Raw genomic sequence first — 21,542 nt, 5'->3', positions numbered from 1 at the left:
CTTCTATGCTTTCTCTCTCTGTCAAATAAATAAGTAAAATCTCAAAAACAAAAAGAAAGAAGTGGCGGGGGGGTGGGAGGTTGGGGTACCAGGTGGTGGGTATTATAGAGGGCACGGATTGCATGGAGCACTGGGTGTGGTGAAAAAATAATGAATACTGCTTTTCTGAAAATAAATAAATTGAAAAAAAAAACTATAAAAAAAGAAATTAAAAAAATTAAAAAAAATACTTCCTGAGTTTATAGCCTGCTAGCTTGCTTACAAATTTCACACTCAAGACTGCAATAACAACTTTTGTCTGATTTGCCAGCTTGTGGATTGCCCTATGGATTTTGGGCTTGCCACTCTCAAAATCACATGAACCAATTCCTTAAAATGAATCAATCTCTTCCCCCCATATATATACTATATACTAATATAGTATATTACATGTTAGTTATATATATGTTCTGTTTTCCTGGAGAACCCCAACTGATACATACTAGTTTTGAAAGCTCAGTGAAAATAATAGCTAAAACACTGAGTATTTGCTATGTGACCAGTGATATGTATGGGGAAGGGTAAAGTGATAAGTTGTAATCCAGGCTATGGTAGTTATAAAGTATGTCCACACATGATTTGTTACTTCTCTCTTCCAAAGGCAGAGCTAGTTCTCCAGACTATACTTAGTAACTATAACAGATAAAACGTGGTGAAGTGACAGTATTAGACTGGAGACCAGGTCATTAAATGCACTGTGGCTTCCTCCTTGCTCTCACTCCTTTATCAGTCACTTTGGGCTAAGCCAACTGCCATGTGTGAAGACACTCAAACACCTCTATAGAGAGGACAGAAGCTGGAAAGGCTTTGCTAGAATGTCTGTGAAATCTTGAAAGGTCTTGAAGAAATTCAGATGTGTGTTTGCAGGAAAATAAGGTAAATGTTATTGGAAATTAGGGATAAAAGGGTTCCTTGTTATGTAATAACAGAAAGTTTAGCCACACAATCACCTGCAGTAATGTGGGAAGGAAAGAAATATGAAATGGATGGTGTGTCTAAGACTTTGAGATAGAGAGTTAGAGGGTCTGCTTGGTTTTCTCTTGCTGCTTTATAGCAAAATATAAGAGGACATAGATAAGCAAAAGGAAAGGCTGTTCAGCAAAAATGAGTTGGAACTTACTGTTCCTAAAGATTCCCAGCCTTTCCTGATGGCAAATAATGCTAAAATTAATGAATGACTTCCGAAGAAAAATCATCCCAGGCACTTTTGGGAAATTGTGGTCTGACAGTGAAACCAAAGGTATAACTATAAAACCCTTCATTAAAATCTCAGAAAGATCCAAGATGTTATCTCAGAAAATAATTTAATCAAACATTGATTTTTTTTCAACGATGCTTAAGGGCAGTCTCAGCAGAAGCCAAGTGTAGAGAGGGTGTAGCTCATGTCTAATGGAATAAACTTTAGTAAGATTCATATGAGAACCAAAAATTTTTTTAAGAGCACTATATTGGTAGAAACACCACCAGCTTGGTCTGAAATGCAGAGAGATCTCACAAAACGAATAGGCCTTTGAACCCTCAAAATTCTGTTGACAGGACTCACACTCAGAACATTGTGCAGCTCCAAACATGGTCTACTTCTCCTTGAAAAGGAATAATAATGCAAAGATCAGGAGCAAGAGCCCAGAGGAGCCCAGAGGATAGTTATTTCTGGGCAGGAACAGGACCAAATTTCTAATCAAGGAACTTCTAACGTTCTCCTGGCTGTATTTTAGAATTTCTATGGGCCAGTGATTCCCATCTGACTCTTAATTTCTCCCTTTTGAACAAGAATATCTGGAGTAATTACCCTGCACTTGCCGCATGTGTGTGCTTTGGGTACATGTGGGGCAGATAATTTGTCTCTGTGGTTCATAAGTCTTCTAACTCTGAGGGAACTGTATTCTAGAAACTATCCTTAAAGAACCACATCGAAGGAAGCTGAATAAGGATTTGACTTAGATGCCAACATCCTGGATTTCAAGCTGAAGCTGTAAAAGGATGAGACATTTCTTCTTTTCTTTTCTTTTCTTTTCTTTTCTTTTCTTTGTAGAGCATGAGTTTGGTTGACACATGAAAGGAGTATAAGTAACATGTGGTCAGAGGGTGAACCATGGTGGTTTTAAAATATGTCCACAAAATTTTTGGTACTCCTGTGCTAAAAAGGAAATCTAACTCCTTTGTCCTTGAGTCTGGCCTATACTTCAGGACTCTAATAAATAGGATGTGATAGATGTGACAGTGTTAGATTTAGGAGACTAGGTCATAAAAACAGTTATGGCTTCCTCCTTGCTTTGCTTTGGGAGAACTAGCTGCCATGGCATGAGGTCACTTGAGAGGTTTGTGGGATAGAGGAGCTGAGTCCTCTTGCTAAAAGCTAGAAAAGAACTGAGGCCTCCAGCCAAGAGCTATCTGAAGAAGCCTTAGGAAGCAGATCTTCCTGCCCCAGGCAAACCTGCAGATGACAGCAACCAAAACAACATCTTGACTGTAATCTCATGAGAGATCTCAAGCCAGAACCACCCCATTCAGCCTCTGCCAGATTCCCGAACCATAGAAACCATCTGAGATAGTAAGTGTTTACTCTTGTTTTAAACTGCTAAGTAATATCCTGTTAGGCAACAGGGTAACTAGTAAGTGGGCATTATGGACTTCATTCGGAAAAGTTACATTTGCAGAATTACATTTAGTTAATTCTTAGGCAACATGTATTTACCTTTTCTATAATACGGTGGTTGGAACTCCCAAGTTAGTATGCTGGAGGCTGGGTCTGTAAAGGACAAATATCTGACTTCAGCTATGTTAGAATAAAGTAGCACTGGGCCTACACAGTATCTTTAATGCTTTGGTGAATATACAGCTGGTATGCTTCCAAATATCGAGGCAGGAGCTTCGTGACTCTTCCTTTGAATTTTACCATTTGTCTCCACTTATTTTAAAACAGTGTTCAAGCTGATGTTTGAAAGGTTGTGAGAAACAGAAGCCAGGTTCATTCATGGATCTGAGTGTAACCTATACATTATGGAAAAAAAATGTTGGAGGTATTGGTAGAGACTTCTTTCTCTTCTGTTTTTAGGAACTGCATATCTGGAAGCTGTAATTTTTTTTTAACATGAGGAGACTATCCAAAGTGTTTCTTCAGTATATAGTTAAGTTTGTCTTAATTTGTAAAAGTAAAAAGAACTCAAATCCACTAAGTGTTCTTATATATTTATGACTTTGATATTTTATCATAGTTTAAAATCTTAGAATAATTTGACAGGGAAGTTCTTGACAATGAAAAAATATAGTAATTTTTACATAAAGGTAATATAATCACTTCTATGGGAATCATCAGCAATGAAATGGTTTCTTGCCAAAATTTAGCATCACTGTATTGTCTTTATCTTTAATAAGGTCAAACTAACAAATGAAGCAGCTAAATCTTGACAGGTATCTGTTACTTCAGGTCATAATTTTATCACTAATAAATCTATTTTTTAAAAAATTGAAATATGTAATACCACCCTTTTTCCCCTCAGGGAATTGCTCCAAAGCTGGAATTTTCTACAACCTCAGTGATTACTGAATGTCTGATAAGTTCAAGGAAGTGCCGCACTCAGGTTGAACTCATTTATTTAAAGTATTTAATTGTTTAACTTATTTGTTCATATTTATGGGCATTGGGCAAGAATTATTCTTGTATTTTGGCTGTAACTCTTTTCACTTTGGGGGGTTATTCTTCAGTTTAAAGAAAACAACTATCAGAGGCATTTAGCAATTTGGTTGCATCTTACATGGGAGAGGAGAGAATTTGGTATACATGATAGAAGGCGCCATGATGTTATTGCTATTATTTTGTAACTCCATTGGCCTTTTTTTTTTTTTAACCAGCCTCCCAGAAAGGTGTTGAGATCAAAAAGTCCCATGGAGAACTAGATCGAGTTAAAGGTGGCTGCAGAAAGTTCAAAGGATACCTTTTAGCAAATGTGACCAGAGGTTCTCATGCAGGGATATTGGTGTTTAATGAGTATGGTTTCTTGAGTGTCTCTAATTCTTATATGACTCTTGCTCAATCTGATGGCCATACGGTGTAATCAGACCAAGGGAAGCTTGGACAGTCCAACCTAAGTACTTTCTCTGTTTGTATAAACTGCCTTTAGTAAACTGAGATATCTGGACCTAATATTTCATTCTTGTCTAACTTTTTCACTGAGTCACTAGGATCATCTTACTGCCTTGTCCATAGGTTAGCTAGTAATGTCTAGGCTTCACTCATATGCAGTTGCATTATGATTAGGTAACAATGACTAGGCTGTGATGAAGAGCCACTAACATATAAAGCCCAGAGGACCCAAACAAGACAGGACTGGACCTATGATGGAAAGAGTGCAGTATTAATTTACTGCATTCTCAGTTTCAGAGTACATTTGTTAAGGACAGTAACAGTGATGTAAGCTAAGAAAGGTAAAGCGCGATTATATAAAATTATCAAGGGGATCATTCTTATTTTGTTTAGCAAGATACATAGTGTGCCTGTTTGGCTATAGTTAATTATCTTTGAAATGCAAACTGAAATGCAGCTATTAGAGATCTAAATAACTATGCTTACCAAATGCAAAGATGTCACTGACCTGTTTTGAGTTATGCACTGTGTATATTTGTAAATTGTTAACAGTATTTTACCTGAACTCAGATAAAAATTTTTTCTTCTCCTTGGGGTATGTCCTTCTAGTGAGTGGATAGAAAAGTCTTTTTTTTTTTGGTATGAACTATGGCATATGCACAGAAAAGGACATGCCAAGTGTACAGCTTGGTTGAAAGTCTTTTGTAAATGTAAAATTGTGCCCTCATCAGTAGTCTCATTAGGCTTAGGAACTAACATTTTCCTCTGTAAACTTTTGGGAAGACTCATTTCTTTATTTAACTTGCTATTTCAGTATTTGTCATTTGTTCTTTACTGAACAGATGTAAGAAATTAGGATAGGTCTTAGAATCAGACAGTGTTTAAGCAAATATGCCTCAGAATCAGATGGATCTGGGTTCAATTTCCTCACAAGACTGCCATAAAGATTAAATTAGAGAATAGGTGATGTGTCTGGCACATAACATATAATTAATGAATTTGATGGCTGTTACTAAGATTTCTTTTAAAATGATAATTAGGAGACAAGACAATAGTTAAAATACAAGATAGAAAACATTATCTGGTAGGCACAACAAAGTATACACTTGCACATTAAAATTTTAAATATTAACAGCCAGAATTTTGATCTTATTTGACCTTATTTAAGAATGTGATAAATCTGCTTTTTAAAAAGTGAGTATTAGTTACAATTAAAATTTTAGTGACTACAAAGCCGCATTTTCAGGTTCAAAAATAAGAATGAGACAAGCCATTTTGGTTTTTAGAAGAAGAATGAGTAAAAGAGGCTATAAAAATATTTAAGTTTACAAATACTTATAAACTTTATTCCTTTTGGCATATTATTTTCAACTGTCACCAGTTGAATGGATTGAAAAAATTATATTTTTGTGATTTTTCTGAAATTAAACTAGTTTTAATTAAACTAGTTTTCTACTTACTTTTTTTACCTACTAAAGGTAGAATTTAGTATTAATTAGTTCAATATCAATAGTAGTTGTATTAATTTGTATGCTGCATCAGGTAGTTTTTGCTGTGTAAAAAGTGACACTAACTTAGTGGCTTAAAACAAACCATTTTTCACAGTTCTGTGGATTGGTTGGGTGATTCTTTTTGGTCTGAACTGACGAGGCCAGGGCTGAATGATCTAGGATGGCTTCATTCATATCTAGTAGTTGGCTGAGTTTTTGGTCTGGGAGGGACATTACATTTCTCATAATTTGCTTGATTTTAGCTGGGATGGTGGCTACAAGACTTTCATCATCTAGTAGGCTAATTTTGACTCATTCATATGGAAGCAGGGAGGTTTTCAAAAAAAGGAGTAAAAGACAATAGCACTTTTCAAGTCTCTCTTTGTATCCCAAGCTATTATCCTGTTGGCCAAAGGGAGCCATCTTGTTACCAGCATATAACAGCCACTATTTTAAGTTTTCCTGTGCAGTAACAGGATACATTAAGGATCTGGTTGAATTAGACAGCATGTATCTGTACTACATATGCCACAGTTTAGAACTTCCTCTATAGTATTCAACATTCAAAAGTTGTAATGAAGGAAGAAGATGGGGTTAGTTATTTTAGGTTTTGTATAATCAGAGGCAGGTAAGGAGGAACTTCACAGCAGTGCTGAAGTGGGTGCTATTGGGTTTATCTGGGTCTGGAGGTAAGAGATACTAAAAATATATGAAGGTCTGGGGGAAAAGAGGTCAGCCGGTAGCAGATTCAGTGAGAATAAAAGGAGTAGAATGAGGAAAAGTAGTTTTGGTCAGCAAGGGATTTTCAAAGTTTCAAATGCAATGGATCTGTGTAATGATGAAATCTAAGATAATGTGGAAAAAAGCAATGAAAGCTGAGAAATAGAAGTCCAAGTCCAAGGTCTTGGAAAGATTCACTGCTTGAACATTTATTACACCTCAGAAGTCCTTGTGTGTGCTAACGTTCCTGCTTCTGTGCCTCAGTGTGATGTCATAGAGATAGATGAAGTGTGATAAGGTAGGAAATTCTGAATTAACTTGTTGAAGTCATTGAGCAAGGTGGGAGAAGGACCGGGAGCATATCAACAGCTGTAGAGGAGAGATGAGGAAAAAATCTGATGCTGCAGGTTTGTATGAAATTCAAGGACTTATTTTCCAGTTAGGAAAATATATATTTTTCCTGTTTATCTTCTTTTTAAAAATATGTGACCCTCTTCCCTTCTATATCACATTTCTGTTTTAATATTTACTTAGAATACCCTTAATGAGTAGGGAAGGAGGGGTTGAGAAAATAGAGAAGGAGGTAGGAGTGATGGGTTTTTTTAAATGATTAAATAAAGTTAAGAAGACAAAGTTTCTCACCTGTCCATTTTCTCTAATATTAGAAATATTATAATTCTAGATAATGAATCAAGAGGTCTTATATTATTTACTTGTAATCCAAATTTTAAGGCACCCATAAGGCAGAGACTAAATAAAATGTTATCCTAATAACACACAAAAAAAATTTAGTAAGGTAACATTTACTTTTTAAAAATTTTTAGACTGCTAACCAGTTTTACTAGTAGAGTACTAGTCATTGAAGTTTAAATGTGTCTTTTACGTCTTTTTACTTTTATAAAAATATGGAACCAGAATTAAGATGATATGACTATTGGTCATTGAATTGTAAAGTTTTATTTTGGAAGAGATCTTAAAATTCTAATCACCTTATATAATCCAAATATATATTTCATGAAAATATGTATAAAGCTGTTTTTCAGATGTTCACATTGTATATATGTTTTTAATCATAGCAGTATAAATGAAACTAACTTTAATAGTTGTCTCCGGAAAGATTTCATAAGCAACAAATTAGTCATGTCTGTTTGTAACATTACTAAAGAGAGCCCTCTTGGGGCATCAGGTGTTTCAGTCAGTTAAGCCTCTGACTCTTGATTTCCTCTGGGATTATGATCTCAGGTGTGTGAGATTGAGCCCCACATTGAGCTCCATGCTCAGCATGAAGTCTTCTTAAGATTCCATCCATTTCCCACTTCCCTTCCCCAACATTCACACACACACTCCTAAAACAAACAAACCAACCAAAAAAAAAAAAAAATCCTCTTAAATTATATAACCAATTACTTTGGAAACTTAATTACAAATGATAAACCAATGTTTTTGTTAATTTTTTAGTACACTGAAAACTAATTTTTCTGACCTTGTTTCTTGGGTTTTTCAAGTGGTTAAATATTATGCTTTTATTTTCATAAGTACTTGTTAGACTTAAGAATACCATGGACTTTATTAACTACTAGACAAAGAGTAACTTAGCATAGATAAGAAAGACTAATCTAGTTGGGTTTGATAGATTGTATGTGCCTTAAATTAATTTTTGAAGTCTTTTTCTATGTGTAATTTATAGATATACAATTATCCCTACATATATCTTCTGCCCAAGTTAATTTTTATTTTTAATGTTTAGGATAAATTTATTTACCATACGGCTCCAGTTGAAAAATCACACGGCAGACTGCAGACCAGAACATCAAGATCACAAAAGAAAAAATCCAAGTCACCTGAGAGAAATAAATATTGCATAAATGCAAAAAACTACGAACAGCCTACCATTTCTTCAAAATCACACTCTCCATCTCCCTACACAAAAAGACGCATGTGTGAGCTATCTGAAGACACCAGGCGGCGGCTGGCCCATTTAAATCTGGGACCCTATGAATTCAAAAAAGAAACAGATAAACCTCCATTTGTGATTAGACATGTATGTGTTCTCTTAAACATTTCCATTTGAAACCAAGCTAATCTGTTCTTTCACTAAAATGTTATTCTGAAACTTATTTCAAAATCTGGCTTCTATTCAAAACTTTCTTTCCTGAACTGTTAGCCTAGCAATCTAAAACGTAAAATTAACTTAGAGTAAAAGAACATTCTTTTGTCAGTCTTTAAACCCGACAGAGATCAAGTTCCATTTGATCCTGTAAGTATTCATTTCCTTTCTTCTTCTACACTGGACAGTGTAATAACTCTACAAATTGAACTTAGATGTAATTGACATTAGTACTAAAATGGCAGAGTAGGGTTTTAAAAGAGGACCAGCTTTTCTTTATGAAAAGGAAGACTCCCCTTTTCTAGCCTTTTTAAAAATTATAATGGAGAGTTAAGTTTTCTTTGATATTATGTCCCTTGGATAAACCTTATATAATGGATCTTTGAAGCAAATCATTATTTGATGAGGATAGGAAGGCCTTTGAACGTGAAGAGAATAACTTAGGGTAGCAGAGTTCTAATCTTCCCAAACAGAAGACTGCTTTTGATATGGTTTAAGCTCAGAGCTTGTGTTCATGTCATAGTCAAGTAAACTTTGGGTAATCTTAAGGGTCTGTAATATTTCAGAATGTTTAATAAGGGACTTCCTTAGAATTCTCATAGTTTCTTGAATTTTTGTAAAGAATTTTTATCCTAAAAGCATTTCTTTAACAAAAGCTTGTAATAACAATAATGAATGTTAAGATTTAAGTGCCTACAGAAGTAAAACAACTTTTAGGGTTATCTATAAAGTTATTTCTGACTTTAATGTCTAATTCATTTTTTCTAAATTCTAATATGTAAATGTAAATGTAAAGATGCTTCTTGGGTAGTCTAATGGGGTTTTGAAAATATATCATCAGAAAGTTCAGATTTTTTGTGTGTGATATATTTTTCTTAATTTTAGATGTAATTATATTAAACAACATTTCACTCCATTTTTACATTTGACTATAAATCCTTTATGCTTTTAACCTTAGTAACAGATAATTTTCATTGTAAAAAGAAAACTTATAGTGGGTACTTTTAAATGATAATATTCTATTGAGATTATTGTGATTATGTTTGTCCTTTTTCTATAGAATTGGTTTATAGGTGCTGACCACATTTTTTTGTTGTTGTTTGGATGTATCCAGATAAGATTTGCTTGTTTCATGGCAGTTTCAGAAAAGCTTTCATTTTATGTCTGCTCATAGTTGTAAATTAAATTGAAACGAAAGGATATATTAAATTCTAATCTGAAGGAATAGTAGCATTTTGATTAAAATGCTTAGTGTAAAATAACCAGTAATAGTGGGAGTTAGCCACAAAAAAAATTGTTGAGGGAAATAATTGCTCTTCCAATGCTCATTAAATTACTGTTTTTCACACCAGTGTTCAAAGTGGAATAATCCTAATATTGCTGAGTGTAGGCTTTAATGTTTTCGTTGAAGAGATTTCCTTCACAGCTTTCCAATGAACAGAAAAAAAATGCATGCTTCTAAGGCTACAGTTAGAAAATTGCTTCCACTGGGGTGCCTGGGTGGCTCAGTCTGACTCTTGATTTCGGCTCAGGTAGTGATCTCAGGTTCATGAGATTGAGCCCCACATCAAGCTCTGGGCTTAGCGGGGAATCTGCTTGAGATTCTCTCCCTCTCCCTCTGCCCCTCCCCTTCTCTCTCTCTCTCTCCAATAAATAAATAAATCTTTACAAAAAAAGAAAGAAAGAAAGAAAGAAAATTGCTTACATTGAAAATCCTGGAAACAGGATTTTTCCAAGTGTATTTACATAGAGATATCTTTTCTTCCCCTGTAGCCATTCATAATTTCAAAAGCACTTAATAAATTGATAAACAGAATTTTAATTTCATGGGCTCTTGGGTGGCTCAGTTGATTAAGTGTCTGACTCTTGATTTTGACTCCGGTTGTGAGCTCAGGCTGGTGAGATAATTCCCACATCTCGCTCCGAGCTGGGCATGGAGTCTACTTAAGATTGTCTCTCTCCCTCTGCCCCTGCCTCCTCCTCTGTATGCGCCCTCTCTCTGTCTTTCTTTCTCCCTCCCTTCTCCCTCATCTCTCAAAAAATAATAATAATTTTACACATGCATATGTACAGAGTTAATACTTTTAGGAAAGACATTCTAGTTTTGCATACGTTGTGAGAAAAACAGTCTTAACCTAGTAAGGAGCAGTTTCAAGAAATCAACTAGCATGCTTCCAAACAAACTGGCACAACAATCCCAGAAAAGTTAAGCAGAATTACTTACTTTTTCCTTGATACAGAATAGGATCTTTTTTTTTTTTTTCTATTTGCAGTAAAATATAACATGAAATGTACCACTTCAGCTATCTTAAAGTGTATAATTTCAGTGGCAGTAAGTACATGTTTTGTAACTGTTGCTGAAGTCTAGTTCCTTTTTCTATAATCCTAAACAGGAACCCTGTACTCATTAAGCATTTACTCACCATTTCTCCCTTTCTTCAGCCCCTGGCAACCATTAATCTGCTTCCCATATGGATTTTTCTATTCTGCCTTTTCATCTAAGTGGAATTATATAATATGTAGACTTTTCTATCTGGGATTTTTCATTTAGCACACTGTTTTCGAGTTTCATTCATTTTATAACCTGTATGAGTACTTGGTTCTTTTTATGGTTGAATAATATTTCATTGTATGGATATATACCACATTTTGTTTATTCATTCATCTGTTGGTGGACATTGGGCTGTTTTCATCTTTTGGTTATATGAATAGTGCTTCCATGAACATTTATACACAAGTTTCCACTTGAGTACCTGTTTTCTTGCCTAATTTAATACCTAGGAGTGGAATTGCTGGGCCATGTGGTGTGTCTATGTTTAACTTGTTGAGGAATTGTCAAACTGTTTTCCACAGTGCCTGTCCTATTTTACCTTCTCTCCAGCCATGTAAGAGGGTTTCACTTTACCTGTAGTCTCACTAACACTTACTATTCTTTTTGTTTTCTTTTTATTATAGCCATCCTAGGGGGTGTGGATTGGTTTCTCATTGTGGATTTTTTTTTTCTCATGGTTTTGATTTGCATTTCCCTAATAAGTAATGATGTCAAACATCTTTTTATGTGCTGTTAGCCATTTGTATATTTTCTTTGGAGAAATGTCCATTCAAGTTCTTTGTCCTCTTTTAATTTTTTTTTTTTTTGTCTTTTGATATTTAGTTGCAAGTTTGCTTTAAATATTTAGGATTCTAAATCCTTATCAAGTATGATTTATAAATATTTTTTTCTCATTCTATGACTGATCTTTTCACTTTCCTTTTTTGAAAAATTTTAAAAAATTTTTAAAAATTGTGGTAAAATATACACAATATAAAATTTACCATTTTAGCCATTTTAGTGTATAGTTCAGTCGCAGTATGTACATTCACATCATAAAGTAGTATCTCTCACTACGATTTTAATTTGTACTTCCCTAATGATTAGTGATACTGAAAATTTTTCTTGTGCTTATTGGTCATTTGCATATCTTTTGGAGAAATATGTATTTAAGTTCTTTGCCTACTTTTGAGAAGTTTTTTTCAGGGTTGTAGAAGCTTCTTTATATATTCTGGATATTAATGCCTTATAGATAATTATTAGCAAATATATATTTTATTAAATGGTTTGCTTTTCACTCTCTTAATAGTGTCCTTTAAGGGGTGGCTCAGTGGGTTAAGCCTCTGCCTTCAGCTCAGGTCATGATCTCAGGGTCCTGGGATCGAGTCCCACATCGGGCTCCCTGCCTGCTGCCCTACCTACTTGGGATCTCTCCCTCTCTGTCAAATAAATAATATCTTTTAAAAAATAGTATCCTTGGGGCGCCTGGGCTGCTCAGTGGGCTAAGCCTCTGCCTTCGGCTCAGGTCATGATCTCAGGGTCCTGGGATCGAGCCACACATCTGGCTCTCTGCTCAGTAGGGAGCCTGCTTCATCCTCTCTCTCTGCCTGCCTCTCTTTCTACTTGTGATCTCTCTCTCTCTCTGTGTCAAATAAATAAATAAAAATCTTTAAAAAAATAGTATTCTTTTATGGGTGAAGTTTTTAATGTTGATGAATAGAACTATCTTTTTTACACTTTATATCACTCTCTTTTCTTTTTCATTAGAAAACGTGCTTGACTACAATAATCTGTGAACTATAAAGCACTGAGCATGCTGGGCTCTGAACACAGCTGAGTAAAGACACTGTTTGAATTCAACATCTGTCTGAGTAGCAAATGGCTAAACTTGCTTTTTAAGTATGGCAAAATAGATTCCTCTTTTTGTAGCTTTATAATGGAAGGCCAAGTAGGCAATGGGGTAATGGACATTTCAACTATAAATTTGTTAATTTTAAAATAGACTCAAATTTATAATTAAAAATTTCTGGAGTTTAATTTCAATTTTATTTAAACATGAACAGCAAAATAGTCAACTAAGCTCTGGCTTTAGAACATGCTTGAATCACACAGGCATTATCCTGTTAACCTGATGACCACAGTCTATGTGCTTGAGTTGATTTTCTGGTGCCGTGAGACTAAGAGCATTTAGGTTCTTTTTGACTTTCAGTCCTTCTTCTTCTAGGTCGACCCCCCAAGTCCCAGGGCTGATGCTTTATTTGGATCTTCTGGCAGAGACTGTGAAAGAGATGGATGGTCCAGGATGCACAACGGTAAGTTAAAGGTTGTCTTTCTTCATTGCTTTAGTTGCCTTGGCTACAGCCAAGCCTTTCACTTGCATCAATGAACAGAAATAGATTCTTTGCTGTGTTTGTGGATAATAAGGCATACTGCTACTTTTTACAACTTGTGGGACACCCAGATAGGTACTGTCTAAAAATAATAGAATTTCTGTGCTGCTATAAACTTAGCTCCCTCTTTGAGATTCAAATTACATAGTAGCATATTAAAGACTGATAACCTCTTAGTGAAGGAAAAGAAAGACTTGATTTTACTTTGCTCAACAATTTCTAAGTTTATTTGACTATGGAACCATGTTCCTACCTTAACATATACTCCTTAGTTTGTGGAAAAGGCTTTGGGAAACACCATAGTAAAGAAGAGTTCAAGGTTATGGGTTTAGGAATACATTTACAGATATATTTAAGTACTTTGTCACTTTTAAATTGGGCATTTTTGAACAAATCATTTTAACAACTTTGATAGTCAGTATATTACAGAATGAAGATAACATGGTATATATGACCGTGTAAAATGCCTTAGCACACAGGCCTTAATATCCACTGTCATTATAATAATGCTTGCATTTCTGAAAAGATAATGTCCTTTAAGTTTAGTTTATAGGAATCTTTTTTTATCATAGGCCCCGGTTCTAAGGGTTAGAGAAGTTATTTCTTAAATTCAATCTGAAGATGACTTTTATGAAGAAGATGAAATAGTATTATGTAATTAGGGATATTTGAGTGTTAATATCTAGAATCATTCGTTGGTCAGTTCAGCAAGCCTTCCTGAGCAGCCTTTAAATTAATTCACTACACATTGATAAGGGCATAGAAGGAAGAGAGACAGTGAAAAAAACATGATCATAAGATGTCGTGAGTGTCCATCTCTCTTCATTTCTAAACTGTAGTGTAGAATCTTTTTTTTAAAATGGGGAAATGATATATTTTTCTCTGAGAACATCCAGAGTTTGTGCTCATTTATTTTCATGTTTTAGCATTAGCAGGAAGATAGATGTGGTAGTCAATAAGTCTTTAATAACCACCATAGAAGATTATATGAAATTAGGAACAGATGTTATACTGTTTCCCCTCTTGGAAGAAATGTATGGACATTGAACAAAAGGTTTAAGAACAAGAAAATAAAAAATAACTTCAATATAGATATTCCTTTGGAAGATGTTTTTGGAATGCACTGAAGCATCTGATTTCTCTTGATAATTATTAGGTACTTGCCAGTAGAACTGTTAGAGTTTCTAGTAACTTTTGATTGCCATAGTCAGCTACCTATGTAGAGGTACAATCAGAGAGGTTAATAGTGAGGTCAGCTTTTGTTTTTTAAACTTTTTATTTAGACATAATTTCAGATTTATAGAAAAGTTGAAACAGTGTAAAGAATCCCTATATACCTTTCAGAATCCACAAATACTATATTTGCTTTTCCCTCTTCCTCTCTGTCTCCTCCCCAGCACAACCCCGCCTCCATCTCTGTGTGTGTATATAAAGTTTTTTTTTTTGGTTTGGTTTTTTTTTTTTTTTTTAAGATTTTATTTATTTATTTGACAGAGAGAAATCACAAGTAGATGGAGAGGCAGGCAGAGAGAGAGAGGGAGGAGGAAGCAAGCTCCCCGCTGAGCAGAGAGCCTGATGCGGGACTCGATCCCAGGACTCTGAGATCATGACCTGAGCGGAAGGCAGTGGCTTAACCCACTGAGCCACCCAGGTGCCCTGGTTTGGTTTTTTTTGACAAGGACATTGCTATGGACAGAATTGTGTCCTCCAAAATGTTTATGTTGAAGCTCTAACCTGCAATGTGGTAGTATTTGGAAACTGGGCCTTTGGAAGATAAATAGGTTTAGTTAAGATTCGGAAGGTAGAGCTTTCATGATAGCATCAGGGCCCTTATAAGAAGAAAAACCAGAGATCTTGCTTTCTCTCTCTGCTTCATGAGGACACAAGCAGAAGGTAGCCATCTTCAAGCCAGAACTAGAGCTATCCCCAGAACCTGACTGCACTGGCACCTGGATTTCAGACCTCTAACCTCCAGAACTGTTGTATAAGCCCCTCCCCAGTCTATATGTTATTTTGTTATGGCAGCATGAGGAGACTAATGCAGATATTATGTGATATAATCATGAAAATCAGATAATTGACAATGATATGATAATAATAACTAATCTATAAACTTAACTCAGATTTTGTGCCTTGTCCTCATAATATCTTCATAGCAAAAGAAATTCCACATCATGCATGGGCTTCAGTTAACATGTCTCTTTAGTTTAGTTTTTTTTTTTTTTTTCAGTGAACACATTTCAGCAGTTTAACTTTATAACAATTAACAATAAACGTGTTACATTTTTTCAGTCAATGCCAGCATTTGGGGATTTTTTTCTCTTTCATTTTCATTTGATTTGATTTCTTTTCTGTGTTCCAGAATTCATTGTTTATGTACCACACCCAGTGCTCCATGCAGTATATGCCCTCCATAATACCCACCACCTTACCCCCCTACCACCCACCTTCCCTCCAAACCCTCGGTTTGTTTCTCAGAGTCCACAGTCTCTCATGGTTCGTCTCCCCCTCCAATTTCCCCCAACTCACTTCTCCTCTCTATCTCCCAATGTCCTCCATGTTATTCCTTATGCTCCACAAGTAAGTGAAACCATATGACACTCTCTGCTTGACATATTTCACTCAGCATAATCTCTTCCAGTCCTGTACATGTTGATACAAAAGTTGGGTATTCATCCTTTCTGATGGAGGCATAATACTCCATTGTATGCATGGACCATATCTTCTTTATCCATTCATCTGTTGAAGGGAATCTTGGTTCTTTCCACAGTTTGGCGACTGTGGTCATTGCTTCTATGAACATTGGGGTACAGATGGTCCTTCTTTTCACTACATCTGTGTCTTTGGGTTAAATACCCAATAGTGCAATTGCAGGGTCATAGGATAGCTCTATTTTTAATTTCTTGAGGAATCTCCACACTGTTTTCCAAAGTGGCTGCCCCAACTTGCATTCCCACCAGCATTGTAGGAGGGTTCCCCTTTCTCCACATCCTCTCCAACACTTGTTGTTTACTCTCTTTTTAATTTTGACCATTCTGACTGGTGTAAGGTGGTATCTCAATGTTGTTTTGATTTGAATCTCCCTGATGGCTAGTGATGATGAACATTTTTTCATGTGTCTATTAGCCGGTTGTATGTCTTTTTGGAGAAGTGTCTGTTCATGTCTTCTGCCCATTTTTTGACATGATTATCTGCCTTGTGTGTGTGTTGAGTTTGAGCAGTTCATAGACCTCGGATGGCAGCCCTTTGTCTATAGTGTCATTTGTGAATCTCTTCTCCCATTCCCTGGGTTACCTCTTTGTTTCGTTGACTGTTTCCTTTGCTGTACAGAAGGTTTTGATCTCGATGAAGTCCCAAAAGTTCATTTTTACTTTTGTTTCCTTTGCCTTTGGAGACATATCTTGAAAGAAGTTGCTGTGGCTCTCAAGATTACTGTCTATGTTCTTCTCTAGGATTCTGATGGATTCCTGCCTCACATTGAGGTCTTTTATCCATTTCGAGTTTATCTTTGTGTACAGTGTAAGAGAATGGTCGAGTTTCATTCTTCTACACATTGCTGTCCAATTTTTCCAGCACCATTTATTGAAGAGACTATCCTTTTTCCACTGTATGTTTTTTCCTACTTTGTCAAAGATTATTTGGCCATAGAGTTGAGGGTCCATATTTGGTCTCTCTACTCTGTTTCACTGGTCTATGTGTCTGTTTCTATGCCAGTACTATGCTGTCTCGGTGATCACAGCTTCATAGTAAAGCTTGAGATCCGGCAATGTGATGTCCCCAGTTTTGTTTTTCTTTTCCAACATTTCCTTAGCAATTCAGGTTCTCTTCTGGTTCCATACCAATTTATGATTGTATTTTCCAGCTCTTTGAAAAATGCCAGTGGAATTTTGGTTCAGGATGGCATTAAAAGTATAGATTGCTTTAGGCAGTATAGACATATTTTTTAAATTTATTTATTTTTTATTTCTTTTCAGCATAACAGTATTCATTGTTTTTGCACCACAATGTGTATTCTGATCCATGAGCATTGAATGGTCTTCCATCTTTTTGTGTTTTCTTCAATTTCTTTAATAAGTGTTCTTTAGTTCCTCAAGTTAAAGATAAAGGATTCGTACTTGAGGAACTGCAGAACACTTTAGATTTCTTTAAAATGGATCAGTTCCCTAATCTATCTTTGTGTTTGACACTGATGATTTTGAAGAGCATAGGCCAGTTAATTCGGTTGAATGTCCCTCAATTTGGGTTTGCTTGATTTTCCCTCATGATTTAATTTAGATTATTCATTTCCCCCCAGAATACAACAGATGTGATGTGTTACTCTCAGTGCAACATGTCAGAAAGCATGTGATACTTCTTTGTTACTGGTGATACTCATTTGCTCTTTAATTAAGATGGGGTCTGCTAGGTTTCTGCATCATAAAGGTGCTATCTCTTCCCTTTGTAATTAATGGGGAGATATTTTAAGACTATTATATCCTGTCACCTCGACTTTGACTCCTTTAGCATACATTGATGATTCTTGCTTAAAACAATTTATTGCTGTAAAGTTTGCCAAATAGTGATTTTTAAAATTCCCTTATTCTTTGTACATTTATTACTTGCCCTTCTACTGTAAAGAGTTTTTCCATCTCATTTCTCTACTTTAATGTCCCTATCATTTGACTGCCTTTTTTGTCTAGCCATTGGGTGGTTGTGCTTTAGGGTCTCAACAGCTATTAAAATGCATATGGGAATTTCTTATGATAGAGTGAATTTTCATTAGTGACTTTAATGGAAATTCTTAAACCTTTTCTTGCCAAATTATCCTACCTAAAAATTCAATTTTTATAGGATACCATTTCACCACCATTGACTATTTTAGTCATCATAATAATCGCATGAGGATGAATTTAACTATATTTGATCAGGAAAAATGACAGAGGCCTAGACAGGTTAAGTGGCTTGTTGGAGAGTTCCAGAACAGTCCTGGTTGGTCTGGGGTCCAGGGTTTCTTGCCCCAACTTCCTTCCTCCCACCACTCTTCCCACTTACTCTATTTCCACTTACATGTATTTTTTTTTTTTAAAGACAAGTTTTTCAAGCACGCTATCTTTATCTGGAATTTCCATAGTATATAATTCTAATTGTAATTTGTGCAGTCCTTTTGAAGAGATCCAGCATGTCTTGCGTTACAAGAATGTTTATAAGCTTTATCCGACCATTGGTATTTTTGAGGAGGAAATTGAGGGCATCATCCTGGCCCCTTTTTTATTTGCTTAGAATATGAAAAGATGTTAGATTCTGTCTCCTCTTTGAAGGAATCTTCTCTTATTCTCTTCATTTTGAAGATTCTTTTATGAGTTTCATTTCCACCTAAGATTGTAATCTTTTTATGAGCTTCAACTAACCTCTTTGTTTGGTGGTTATTGTTTGTAAAGTAAAATAAATTGGAAATTATATTCTGAAAGCTAGTATGTCATTACTGGAATAGAGGATAATAAATGGTAACATTTTACTATTCTGAGTAAAATAGCAAATAGTCATTTTATATGTATACTTACTAGCAAGATACCTTGTTTCAGCTTTTATTTAAATGTGTGCCTCATCTCACAGAGCAGTGGGCAGCTAAACTATCATTTTAGGTATCCCTTTTTTAGTTTCTTCATTTTCTATTATTAATTAAACATTTTTATCAACTTTAGTAAGCTGTAATTTATATATCATAAAATTCACCTATTCTGAGTACACAACTGAATGATTTTAAATAAATTTGCACAGTTATAAAATCTCCACAATCCATTCTAAGAATATTTTTATCATCCAAAGGAATTTTCTCATACCCATTTGCAATAAATCTATATTCTCACCTTGAGTCCCTGGGTTGTTTCCACTTTTGGCCATTATGAATGGTGCTACTTTGAGCATTTTCATTGGAGTCTTTGCATAGATACATGTCTTTATTTATTTATTTTTTGATACCTGGGAATGGAATTACCAGTTCATATGATAAATCTGTATTTAACTTTTTAAAAAATTGCCAGTTTTTTTCCAACATGGCTCTGACATTTTACATTCCCACCAACAATGTATGATGGTCTAGTTTCTCCACATCTTTGACAACACTTGTTATTATTGCCTTTTTTTAACCATTCTAGTGGATAGGCAGTCCTGTCTCACTTTAATTTACATCTTTAATTTAATTTACATTTAATTAATTAAATTTACATTTAATTAATTAATGAATGAAATTACATTTTAATTTAATTTAATTTACATCTTTAATTTAAACTTTAATTTACATTTGACTAAGGGAATTGAATGTTTTTTCATGTGCTTATTAGACATTAGTTTATCTTTTCATGATCATAATTCTTCAGCCACTGATAAGTTTGCTGTTTGCTAAACTTCACACAAAAATGGGGAAAGTCTGAGTCTTTTGCTGATGAGATTTCAGAAAGCAATAGAAATAAGAAAGATGAAAACATCAGAGGTCAGAGTAACCAGTTTCTGGTGAAGGTATCAAAAGTGATCAAGAGACAGAAAACACATGTTATATGTCTTTCCTTTTTAGAAGGTGGGATCCCCTAAGAGATATTAAACCCTGGTTTTATTTCATAAAGCTGAGCATCTTAGCTTTGCTTCCAGTTACAGGGACTGGCATATAACAAATACATGGCTGTGTGCTCCACGAAGATTCACAGGAGAGCAGAGGCCAACCTTAGGATGTTATGTGGGCATTAAAATAGTAATAGGATAATTGCTGATAAAGGACTCCAGGGGGAATACTCTTTGAAGTTTTGTAGGTACACACATTCATCAGTAGGGATGTTTTGCAATAGTAGTAGCACTCACTACCAGAATGGGGTTCAATTCCTTGAAACCATGAAAAAAAAGAAGATAACAGTACCCTTCCAGGTGGAATACTGTAGAGGTTGCCAGAATATGAATTGATTCATAGGGAACACATATTGGCTGTAATCATCAGAATGGAGCTCAAGAATTATTTTGATAGAAAGGATGAGCTAATACAGGGATGCTAAGTTTTAGATTAAAGTTTCTTAAGCCCTTCTTGGTTAAAGTCAGGACTGGCCCTTTAGGACTGAGTCATATTTGAGCCTGGTGGGTGAGGGTCCACTGTGGAGAGAGAAAGGATGCAAAGGCTCTAAGTTATCAGAATACTCCCAGCAGAAATGGTGACCTTTGTACAAAGTGGATCTTTGTTTCTATATTAGATGGTTGCTATGGAAATATTTTGATGACTGATTAACACATTTGTTTGTTTGTTTGTTTTTACAAGATTTTATTTATTTATTTGACACAGAGAGAGAGAGATCACAACTAGGCAGAAAGGCAGGCAGAGAGAGAGAAGGGGAAGCAGGCTCTCTGCCAAGCAGAGAGCCCGATGTGTGGGGCTCAATCCCAGGACCCTGGGATCATGACCTGAGCCAAAGGAAGAGGCTTTAACCCACTGAGCCACCCAGGCACCCCACCACATTTGTTTTTAACACATACAGTTAGTCACTACTTGATACCTGACTAATCTGATTATATATCACATCCATTTTGTTAACAAATCCAGAATGTGATGTCATTTTTGAGACTAAAGGCATTTTGATTCTCTTGTGTGAAATAATCAAAGACCTTAGTTCCATTACTTTTGGACAATAGAGGAGGTCAGCTTCCTGAAATGTAAAGCAGAAATACCTACTCATCTTATGTGTTCTACCAGTCTGCTCACGCTGCCACAGCAAAATACCATAGACAGGGGACTTAAACAGGGGATGTTTATTTTTCTCACAATTCTAGAGGCTAGGAAGCCCCAAATCGAGGTGCTAGCAAAGTAGGTTTCATTCTGAGATCTCCTCTCTTGAGTTGTAGAAAGCTGCCATCTCCCTGTATGCTCACATGACCTCATCTTTGTATACACAGCTTTAGAGAGAGAGGGAGAGTGTGTGAGCACATATTCATGTGCAAGCTGTCTGCTGTCTTTTCTTAGAAAGATGCTCTTTCCATCATGAGGGTCCTGCCTGCATGACCTCATCTAATCCTGATTACTACTCAAATGTCCCATCACTATGGGGGTTAGGACTTCAACATAGGAATTTTGGGAGGAGACCAACATTCAATTCATAACACCTATTCTATTTCATGAGGTTATTAGAGAACCAGGTAATAGCTAACATTTATTGAATGTGTTTTCTGCTGGCCTTGATTCTAAGTACTAATATTCATTGGTTACTTAACAATAATCAAGAATTTTATAGGCGCCTGGGTGGCTCAGTGGGTTAAAGCCTCTGCCTTCAGCTCAGGTCATGATCTCAGGGTCCTGGGATCAAGTCCCACATTGGGCTCTCTGCTCGGTGGGGAGCCTGCTTCCCTTTCTCTCTGCCTGCCTCTGACTATTTGTGATCTCTCTTTCTCT

At 35.6% G+C, this 21,542-nt stretch overlaps 1 protein-coding gene across 5 annotated transcripts in view; it reads left to right on the top strand.

Moving 5' to 3' along the window:
- Positions 1-21,542, top strand: part of SPATA6 (spermatogenesis associated 6) — a 137,851-nt gene that overhangs the window by 48,312 nt on the left and 67,997 nt on the right. For all 5 annotated transcript variants that reach the window (XM_045064486.1, XM_045064487.1, XM_045064488.1 and 2 more), the window contains 3 exons: positions 3,540-3,620; positions 8,081-8,374; positions 12,976-13,063. In XM_045064486.1, coding sequence (XP_044920421.1) covers positions 3,540-3,620; positions 8,081-8,374; positions 12,976-13,063 — 463 coding nt within the window. The remainder of the gene's footprint in view (positions 1-3,539; positions 3,621-8,080; positions 8,375-12,975; positions 13,064-21,542) is intronic.

This window comes from Mustela putorius, unplaced genomic scaffold, assembly GCF_011764305.1.
Source record: "Mustela putorius furo isolate JIRA1106 unplaced genomic scaffold, ASM1176430v1.1 tig00003853_pilon_pilon_pilon, whole genome shotgun sequence".
Lineage (NCBI taxonomy): Eukaryota > Metazoa > Chordata > Mammalia > Carnivora > Mustelidae > Mustela > Mustela putorius.
The sequence above is the reverse complement of the archived record's forward strand: the minus strand, read 5'-3'. Positions and strand labels throughout refer to the sequence as shown.